Source organism: Thamnophis elegans, chromosome 4 (assembly GCF_009769535.1).
Source record: "Thamnophis elegans isolate rThaEle1 chromosome 4, rThaEle1.pri, whole genome shotgun sequence".
NCBI lineage: Eukaryota > Metazoa > Chordata > Lepidosauria > Squamata > Colubridae > Thamnophis > Thamnophis elegans.
In genome coordinates, this window is record NC_045544.1 from 67940943 (window position 1) to 67952168 (window position 11226).

General features: G+C 38.1%; 1 protein-coding gene and 1 non-coding gene across 2 annotated transcripts; both read right to left on the bottom strand.

Moving 5' to 3' along the window:
* Positions 1-1627: 1627 nt before the first annotated feature.
* Positions 1628-10881, bottom strand: TOMM20 (translocase of outer mitochondrial membrane 20). Its single transcript, XM_032215769.1, is given in 9 exon segments — positions 1628-2406; positions 2409-2424; positions 3628-3644; positions 3647-3683; positions 3685-3770; positions 4496-4546; positions 4549-4576; positions 5347-5393; positions 10595-10881. Coding segments are annotated over 9 exon segments (432 nt in total). The 5' UTR covers positions 10719-10881; the 3' UTR covers positions 1628-2380.
* On the bottom strand, positions 7132-7267 carry LOC116508562. Its single transcript, XR_004255377.1, has one exon. It is a non-coding gene; the product is annotated as a small nucleolar RNA SNORA14 (small nucleolar RNA).
* Positions 10882-11226: the final 345 nt, after the last annotated feature.

Below are 11226 nucleotides of genomic sequence, written 5' to 3' on the forward strand. Positions count from 1 at the left end.
TTAATTATCCCTAAGTGCGAGATTAATTTAGAGCTAGCTTCACCCTTCTAAGTGCCAATATGATGTAATCAATAAAGATCTTTTGAACCTGAACAAAGCATTACGAGTTCTGACCTTCCCTGAGTTCATTACTTGGAACAATGACAATGGATATTTAGTTATTTGGCTTGTAATAATTAAAACTATAATGCCTTTTAAAACTTAAGCAACCTACAGTGTCAATACAACACCATATCAACCCTGTATATTGTTCATCCTAGAGCCGTTATTAGGAATTAAGTTGAAATTAGGAATCTACATTTCAGGAGCTTGATGACATTGAAAGAGATTAAAAGAAAAAAGACCCACCTATCAAGCCAGATGATTAGCAAAGAAAACTAAAGGCCAGGGAAAAATCAACCCTTAGTAACTAATTCAGAAAATGGGTTTCCTTTTCATGGGGAGGGCAATCCTCCGGTCCCAGAAACAGAGGCCAAAAGCAGAAAGGTTGAAGCTTGAATTTGAACAGTAAGCTATGATTTGCACTGTAGAATGTTACGTTTTACAGAGTGTCTACAATTGTTTGGGTGTGTTTGTATAAGATTAAAGAACAATTAAATCCATTCTGAAAGCTCCGAGAACAGTGATCCAATTGAGAAAAATTAGTAATGACTGAGATGCAAAAGCCTATTGCTTATAGTGATAGTCATTAACACTGATAAAACATAATCAGTTTATAACATGAACACTGCTAGCAACCTGATAACTGATTGCCACACAGATCAAGTTAATAAATATGAGAGCTTAAACCTCTCTTTGACACTGAGATGCTAAATGAGACGTGTAATTCTTATTCCAACTCAATATATCACAAGGAATGAACTTATACAGTAGTACATATGGGAATATTTCATTCAAACAAATCTAACAGAGAGCTGTAAGAGCCAACAACAATTTTCAGTTTTTAAGGATTTAAAATAGTATAAATACATAGCAGTGATATTAAATCTTATTAATAAACAAGGCAGTAATAAATGATTAGAAAATTAAAATAAAGGATGCCTAAATAGAAAATGGCAAAATAGGACTAGGCATAACACAATATGCAGGAAGACAAAACGACAGACTTAAGAGACCATAAAAGTCAGATGTCTGAAATACTTGTATGATGCACAGTGTTATGCAAGAAAGAAAATCCGATTTCTAATTTTGTGGTAAATCTCTGGACAAGTTGCAGCAGTTGGTTAAATAATTAAAACTCAAATTCCTGCAAACAGCAGAAAACTAATAGGAAAATAGCAATTTTTAGCAATTTACATTTTTCGTATAATATAACTCAATGATTGTGATAAAGTGGGAGTAAATAAATAAGCCTGAACTAGGTTTGCATGCAGAAGGGTCTGGAATTTTATTCAGTTCTGCTTCACAAAACGGGAGTTCGGGGCTGAGTATTCTTTACTTCTAAGTGCCTGTCTTTTGCACTGCCCTTTGGTAGGCAATGAGCATGATATCTGTTGTGCTCTTGCAACAGAGTGCAGGGAAATATATACAGTTGCTACTATGAAAACGGTGGTAAATTCAATGTATAATTCAAAAGTGGTTTTCATTTAGACGCAAGTCACATATTCCTGCAGTCAGATTTTTGATTCTCAATGATATTGTTCTACATTTATTACAGGAAAGCATCCAATATCTAATATGATTATTTTAGTATATGGCTGAAGACTCTCAGTTTAATTTACATCTAAAAATCAGAATGTCATCTTATGTGTGCCGATATGGTAATAGAGACAAGTTCTATCTGTCAAATCCAGGAGGCAGTTATCTTAATTCAAGATGATGTTACTTCCAGGTATCTTGATCTAAAAGACCCTAGGCAGCTTTCAGAGAATGAAGGAAAATGTATGACCATTCTAATAAAAATACAATCAAAGGTCAGGTCCACTGATTTTCCTTTCTGAGTAACAAGCATAAGAAATTTCCAGGAGATTGCTGAAATCTGTTGACATTGTCCCCCCCACCCCAACCCCTTTGACTGCTGAAAAAGCAGGCATTACACATGAACGGACCAGGTACATTTTTAATGCCTTAGCTTTGGGTGTTCAAAATGAGCAAGGGGTGTGCATGTTTGAACATTGTAGTCTGTGTATATACAACTTTATTTGCATTGACATTAATGATATTTTTATAACTCAATATGGTGCGTTTATAAAATGAATTTATCAAAATACACTAGTTTAATAAATAAGTCCAGCCAAACCACCCTACTCAGAGTTAAAATTAACTTTGCAGGCTTAAATGTGGGTACACAGTCCATCATGACTTTTATGCTATTCTGTTACTCTTCCTACCCCCGGATGCTCATCTTTTGACTAAGGAAGTGGCATTCCTGAAATATTTCTCATTCCACATCATCTTCAGCAAGCATTGCGCACTTACAATTCTCTGCAAATAAATATATAGAAACTTTTAAAACTGTTATGGTATAACTTCTCCAGTTAAGCACATTACTGAAATAGTTACAATTTCTAGCTTTTGAAAATCAACCTCCCTCTGCCTGAAAAATCAACATAAGTAGCAGTATTTAATATGCAATTAAAAGTATTTAGAGAAATAATGAGCCTAAGGCAAGCAAAACAATTATAGAAGATTGTTATGATTTGCTGTAGCTTATTTGTGGAGGCAGTCGAATTAGTTATTCCCAAAATACCTTCGACAAGATAATAAACTTTAAATAACCTTGCAGATTGATGTTTTTTTGGCCACATGGCTCCAAATATGGATCCAGTGGGCGCATTTTAACTAGTAATCATGCTCTGACTACACCACTGGAACACAAGCCTTTCTAACGTAATAATCCTGGGGTAGCTATTTCACTTCAAGTTCCTTATGTGCAAAATTAAAGTAAACACATGTGTGCCAGAAAAAGAACTGATATATTTGAAGTTTCTTGCAATATTGCAAAAAGATCTAATACAAACTCAACTACTTTATGGGTAATTTCATATATCCAAACAACTCTAGTAACCTAAACTAACATATTTCTAGCAGCCTAAGTTTATCTCAGCCTTTTCTCAAATGCTTTTTTCATTTTTACTTGGGTTGTCTTACTATAATATAGCTATATAACTTTATTCAGTTTCTTTAATAAACTTAGTTCCAAATTAGTGAATTGGGACTATCAGGTTTGGCACTGCATCAAACCAGTCAAAGAACAAACTGATTTGTAACATCTAAACTTAGTTAATTTTTTTCTCACAGCCATTTGTAAGCTATTTCTTATTAGATGGAAAGCTAAGAGTTTCAGATAGGAAAAACTAAATTATGTCATGTCAAACCTATTTTTTTTAATTGTTTCCTCGCAGTCAAATTACAAACAAATGTGAATATGACAGAATTCTACAGAAGGTTCTACATTATAGCCTCTTTATAAGGATAATTTATAAATAGCATAGTTAGTCAAATTTCAGTTCTGAGAGGGACTGGACTGTTTGAAAGGAATAAGCTGTGATCACTAATATATCCTCATTTGCTTCAGTTCTGGATCTGCTCTTAATGGGTTTAACAAACATACTGATGAGATCAGGAGAAATAAAACTCGAACATTACTAATTCTATTTCAAAAAGCAAATTAGAAGATTTTCATACCTGACTAATTGTAGGCGTTTAGTAAGAAGCATTTGGAAAACTGGTGGTGGAAGAGTTTTGTTGGAGAACTTGTAGTAATTGCTGAGGTTGTCCACACAAGCAATGGCATTTGTTCAAGTGATCAACACCTTTTTCATATTCTCCTGAATAAAAACAAGCATATTATAGCGACTAAAGATCAGGCATAATGACATTAATGACGATTTGAAACGATTCTGTTAGGTTACAATACTTAAAACTCAACCAAATCATTTCAGCAAAGTAATTAAATATCTGCATGCGCACATCTATAAATTTGTTAACAAAAAAATACCCAAAGTTCAAATTTACCCTAGAATATTCAGACTTTATTCTGAATATCCTTCTATTCTATTCTATTCACTTTATTCTGAATAGTGGCCTTCTTGATTGATGAGCTATTGAGACAAATTTAGATAGAAAAATAGCATGCAGTATATTAAAATAACAGTGATAACATTTCAAAGTTGCAGCTGTAAATTTAGAATTTTATTATTTTTATTATTTCTTTTTGTAACGCTCAAAAAGTAATTTGTCCTGCAATCCCTCTGCCTTGGAATTTAGTGCCCTGAATTTAGCTGAATCTATCCCCAAGTGGGTTAAGATTAAGGATTAAGCTCCGCTAATCAAAATTTAGAATTCTATACAAATAGGAAAGAAGTCATCAAACTCAATAGAGTTGGATTACATGTTTGTAAATATACATAGGCTTGTCCTTTAAAGAACATGCAATTATTTTAACCTTTCAAAGCACTGGTTTCAGTAATAAACATTTTTTCCTACTGATTTTGTATCTCTAATGTGTAACATACAAGTTAGCAAAAAGAAAGATTTAAAAAAATGCAATAACCTTGTGCTAAAAGTTCCTCTCCCAACTGAATCTCTTCAAGAAAGAATTTTGAACTGCTTCAGCATCTTTTAGATCAGGCAACTACAAGAACAACATTTATCAAATCAGCCATTTAAATATCATAGCAAAATCTACCATCCTTCCCATTATGCTTTTAAATATAAAAACTTTAATTTCTAAAAGGTTAATACTACTCAGAGCTTTTCAAGAATAAAGAGAAGTTTACAGGGAATATTACATTCCATTTTTTTACAAATTGTTATAAAACTAAAAATAAAACCACACCTAAAAATCCCCTTATCAGTTTCTCAATCCTCACAATTACTCTAGAAATTAGCTATCCTTTGTGAAGTACATCATCCCATAATACATGGATCAAGAGAAATATCCATAAAAGGAAAATAGGTTATTTGTCCCTTCCCAGCAGCTCCTGAATGGGCTAAGATGGTTGGGAGCTCAAAAGGAAGGGATGATTGCTGAAAAACTAGTTGAGGGATCTTCAATAGAAAAGGGGAAGGGGAAAAAAAGGAAAGTCATTATTCTTGCTTCTCCAAAATTTGGGCTATTGGATGTATGCTACAAAAAGTTGATGGTACAATAATTTCAAACTAGAGACCACTTTGAAAAAAACATTTTATTGTAATCATTCAATATTTTATATCACCCTACTCCAGAAATTCTTGATGATTATCAGGAGATATAAAATGAAGAAATAAACCTCGGCTCCAACAAAACACAAGAAAAGTCATCCAAACAAATCAGTAAGAATAAATATATATATACGATCAAGCCAGTATTAGCCCCAAAGCCTGCCAGTAGAGCATATATGCAAATAAAATACATATTACTACCTTAGAAAATCCTGCTCTTTCTTTGGCAAGCTTCTGTTTCTTTCTTCCTATAGATTAAATAAGGATATATTGATTTTCAAGCACTCATGCTACCATACTTGCACTTCAGAGGAATTTTCAGAAGAGAGGTCCCAACTTCGTAGATTTCCGTATGTACCATAGCAAAGAACATAAGGGAGATACTCATATGCAACATTATATTACTTTTAACATATAGAATAATTATTCTTAAATTATGCAAAATATAAAAAATATTATCTACAGGTCACTCATTAGCTCACTCAAGAGTCAACAATATATCTTATTAAATTATTCCCATACAGGTAGTCTTCGAATCATGACCATAATGGAGTGCCCATTATGATCAGAATTTGTGATGACCATTAAGATAAACGCCCATGTGATCACTTCACTTATGGCCCGACTAGCCCTGTTTTCCCCATGCAGTTGTTAAACACATGGGTCATTAAACAGAAATAGATGGAAGGATGGTGCAGCATTCCTGCAATCAGTCATAAGACTGAGTGATCATGGGGGTGCTGAGCAGTTGTAATTTCAGAATTGGGTCATAAGTAGTTTTTTTGGGGGGGGGTCTGCCACAATTTGCTCAACAACCTGTTGTAAGTAAAGGACTATCCCATCCTATCTATATTTCTTTTTTTTTTTCTAGCACCAAGAGACTTGTGTATTGCTTCTTGTGTGTTACAAAAACCCAAGAGTCCTTAGAAATTTGGTGGTAATACACAGAAATACATCAGGAGTCCAATTTTAATAAAATTCAAATGCTGTACTTAAGCTCACCATAAGCTCTTCCACATAGGTATAGGAAGATCACCAGCAATAGAAATATCAAATGTGACGTATGTGTGTTTTTGTTTTATTTTTATATTTTCTTAGTATGATGTACACTGAAGATGGCATTTAATTTTGTTGTAAGAGGTGCAATGACAATAAAGTAAACTAAGCTAACATAACTCTAGGCTACATAAACAGAGGGATAGAATCAAGACCACGTGAAATGTTAATATCCCTTTATAATGCCTTGGTAAGGCCACACTTGGAATACTGCATTCAGTTTTGGTTGCCACAATGTAGAAAAGATGTGGGGACTCTAGAAACAGTGCAGAGAAGAGCAACAAAGATGATTAGGTGACTGGAGACTAAAACATATGAAGAACGGTTGCAGGAACTGGGCATGTCTAGTTTAATGAAAAGAAGGACTAGGAGAGACATGATAGCAGTATTCCAGTATCTCAGGGGTTGCCAGAAAAAAGAGGGAGTCAAACTATTCTGCAAGGCACCTGAGGGTAGAACAAGAAGCAATGGGTGGAAACTAATCAAGGAGAGAAGCAACTTAGAACTAAGGAGAAATTTCCTGACAGTTAGAACAATTAATCATTTTCTTTTGGAAACAGCTTGCCTCCAGAAGTGTGAATGCCCCAACACTGGAAATCTTAAGATGTTGGATAGCCATTTTTCTGAAATGGTATAGGATTTCCTGCCTAAGCAGGGGGTTGGACTAGAAGACCTCCAAGGTCCCTTCCAACTCTGCTATTGTATTGTATTGTGTATAATCAGGGAGTTTTCAGAATTGTGATCCTTGCGTCAATTGCAAGCTAATTGTTTCGTCTTACTATCATGTTTTGCAATTTGCTTTGGAGAAACATTTACTTTGATGGTATAAAACTCATCTTAGGTAAACAGAAGAGTACTTTCACAATCTGGGAAAAAGTTTTTGCAAGCAAACTTTTTTATTAAGATAAAACATAACAAAGATCATTGAGTAATTGTTGAAGAGCTGAAATAATGCAAAATTACAAAATAATGCTGCATTTTGGATAACTCTACATTTTTCTTTAGCATTTCTCCTTATCCTGGAAGTTATTAGTGAAACAGTACCAGGAGGGTTTTGAGAATGCATTATGTAACATGACTCTACAAGGCTTTGTAGATGCTGCAACGTAACTGTCAAATATTTCAAAGTGAAGGTAACTATAATGTACATAATACTTTATCACAAGCAAGTATCTTCCCCCTCAAATTTCTTTTTCCAAGACACACAACCTTCTCTGGCACCTGGATGGCCGAATATGAGGGGGAGTGACCCTTATGAAGTTAAACTATGTTTCATTTGTATGAAGAATAGAGACATAAAATTAGGTTGTTTCCCAGTGACCAGCTTTGACTTTAATTAGCATTCAGTCATCATGATTAGGAGCAATGGTAAGCTATGCCATCACAATGTTTTTTAATTTTAGTGAATGGTTAAATATTTTAGAGGATTTTCTATAAATACAATTTTCTATGAATACAGAAAGTATTTGCAAAGCAAATCTCCAAACATAAAGCAGGCTTCTGAAATTTAATTGGAATATATTACATATTTTACAGTAATAAACATTTATGTTCATTATTTAATTTTAAGAGCCGAGGTGGCGCAGTGGTTAGGGTGCAGTACTGCAGGCCACTTCAGCTGACTGTTATCTGCAGTTCAGCGGTTCTAATCTCACCGGCTCAAGATTGACTCAGCCTTCCATCCTTCCGAGGTGGGTGAAATGAGGACCCAGACTGTGGGGGCAATATGCTGACTCTGTAAACCGCTTAGAGAGGACTGAAAGCCCTATGAAGCGGCATATAAGTCTAACTGCTATTGCTATTGCTATTTACAGCTGGATACGACTCTTTTCCTGGGACAACGCTATATGACTGAAATAACTTTGGACACAGAATTCTTGCACATACATTCTGTCTCTGTATATTAAGAACATATAACTTATGTGTATACAAATGTCAGGAAATGTATTCATAGCAGTATTCACTTCTGAATCTCCTGACTCTCAAAATTGTGGCTGGCTAAACTAAAAGTGAAGGAAATTTTGATGATGAATGAAACTTCTAATTAAGAAGCAGCAAGCATGCACACCCAGCAAATAGGAGTTTAACAAAGGAATTTAGATGAGCACAGTCATTATTGGTAGAACTAACAAAATGTTATCAATCCAACCAGATCTTCTTCTTTTAATAAGAGTGACCAGTTTAGCTGATTATGGAATAATAGACATAATGTACCTTAACTTCAGTAAAGCATTTAGCAAAGCTTTCTGTGACATCCCCAAAGAAAAGATAGCAAAACATGGGTTAGAGTATGCTCCCATTAGAAACAGAGTTGGCTGAACATCATACCCAGTGGTATATTAATGGCTGTCTGAGGAGTGGAATGAAGTGTTTGAGGTGTATTGCAGGGCTCCATTCTGCACCCAATGTTGTTAAATATTTTTATAGATACCTTGATGGAAATAGTAACACATTTGTCAACAACATAAATTTGGGGAAGGGAAATAGCAAATTCCTTGGGGGACGATATCAAAATTCCAGAAATTTTATTTCAGGGGGAAAAATGCAAAAACCTTGTTTTGCATAGGAAAACTTAAGTACATGAATATAGAATAGGGAGATCATACTGGGTGACAACACCTATGAAAAGGGTCTGGCACTTGATGGATCACAAGCCAAACATGAAGGTAATATAATTGCTACAAAAGGGAAATGCAATGTTGGGTTGCAACTAAGTTATATAAGATCAAGATCAAGTACATGTAGTCCTTGATTTGTGACCATAATTAGGACAAGAATTTCCGATGCTAGGTGATGTGGTCAAAAGCACAATTTCAAATGATCGCATGGCTTAGCAACAGCAACCCCATTTGTGTTAATCAAATTCCATCAGTCATTAGCCAAGGACCCATCCCAATCCAAGTCATTCTGGGCTTGGGCCTTGATTCTTCCAAGGTGAGAGACTGTCTCCCTTTCAACTCTTGGCCCTTTTGGCCTCACAAACATAGTCTTGCAGATTGGCAAGCAACCCTAGAACCTCACAGCTCTGGGGCTGCTTACGTTGTGGCACAAGAGTTCCTTGGCAGCTTATGCCTCTGAGGCTAGAAGAAGCCCGAGCCAGTGTCGCATGAAGCCTCAGCCACCTCAACTCAGCATCACAGTGGAAAGCTGCAGCCATCTCAGGAAGCCCAGCCAAAGTTGCCCTCATTACTTTGCAAAGCCCCTGCTACCCTGCACTCTGCCACTCCAGCTGACCTTCGCCACCTTCTTGCTCCACTGTTAATAGGCATATCCAGCCTGGCCCTTCCTGAGACAGCTGGTGGTCACATAAGACCATCTTTCCCTGGTCTTGTGAGGAAACCACCATGCGTGATCAAGAAAACAGAGTCTTGTGTGGCCAGCTAGCTGCCTCACAACTGGCCAAACAGAGCATGCTTGGTCAGCAGCAGAAGCAAGATGGTAGATGTCAGCTGGGCAGGTGGAGCACAGGGGCCATGGAGGTCAAAAGACCATAGATGGGGAGAAAAAGGCAGGTGGGGTAGGTTGAAGTGCCCCTCCACTTGTAAGTGAAAGTAGGCTGCCAAACACCCTAATTTTTTATCACGGGACAGTGGAGCTGTTGCAAAAACCGTAACTTTGGAGACCAGTGATAGGTTCCTTTGTTCAGCACTGTTGTAATTTCAAATGGTCACTGAATGAATGGTCCTAAGTTGAGGACTACTTGTAACAATTCACTTGTATATGAGTTGGTTAGGCCAAACCTAGAGTAACACATTCAATTCTGGCCATGCAATTTTAAGAGCAACATTTACAACTGGAATCTGCAGAGAGGAAAGCAACCAAGACTGAATAAAGGGCCCAGAATTGGGGGGGGGGGGACACCCTATGGTTATAGGCACTGGGTACCTTTAGAAGAGAAGATTGGGGCTAAGCATAAGGGGATGGAGAAGGGAAGCCATTTGCTGGGATGCACGACAGTCAATTTTTGAAGTTAAGGCAAGACTAGGTTATTTCCAAGGCCTCCTTTAACTTTTACACCCTATGTGGCTGAACTTCTTCTCCTGCCCAAGCACATTAAAGGTTATTAAAAACCAGGCAGTGGGATACCCTATTTGTAGAGAGTTCGCATTTGTGGGGCTCCGGTTCCTCCTCCATCCAAGGTTCCTCTCTGGCGGTGGGGAGGGGCTTTCACTACGGAAAAGACTAGCGGCCGTTAGCCGAGGACTTCCTGGACGTTGGAAGCCACAAAACAGGGCAAGGGAACCGACTCTCCAAGGCATGTGACCCTCCCACGCCAAGGGAAAGGGAAGTGTGGGGGGAAGCACTCGGGTAGCGAAAAAGGCGGCTGGCGGGGGGAGGGGGAGCGCAAAGTCCGCTCTGGGCGGCGGGGCGCACGAGGGGGAAGAAGACTCACGTTCCCGCAACCGGTTCTTGAAGTTGGGGTCGCTCCTCCTCTTGCGGTCGAAGTAGATGCAGTAGCCGATGAAAAGGGCGCCGCAGACGCCAGCGGCGATAGCGCTGCTCTTGCCCCCCATCATCTTCTACCTTCCGTGCCTGCCTCTTCCCGCTTCTCCAGGCACCTTGGCCAGGCACGCAAGGAAAAGGAAGGCCCGCCTCGCGCAAGGCACTTCCGTCATCAGCCGGCGACGGCAAAGAGGCTCACTTTGCCTTAGGCCCGGGCGAGCGCTCGGGAAGCCGAGGCGCGCGACGCACGTCCCGCCTGAAATGCGCCTGCGCACGAGGCTCCTCGGTCACCCTCCTCAGGGTGTTTGTGTTACGCATGCGTGAAGGATTCCCACGGGGTTCTCTGTTAAATGTAGGGGGGTTGGTTGCATTGACGAGCTCATTCATCCGTCCATTCATTCAGTTGGTCTCTCATGTGCAAGATAACAGGAATAAGAATAAACATGAATAAGAACACAGGGAATGGGTACAAATAAATGGGACAGTAGGACAGGGACTTTAGGCAGGCTCGTGCACTAATGCACATCCCTACTGACCTCTTAGGAATGGGGAGAGGTCAATACTAGACAGTTTAAGGTTAAG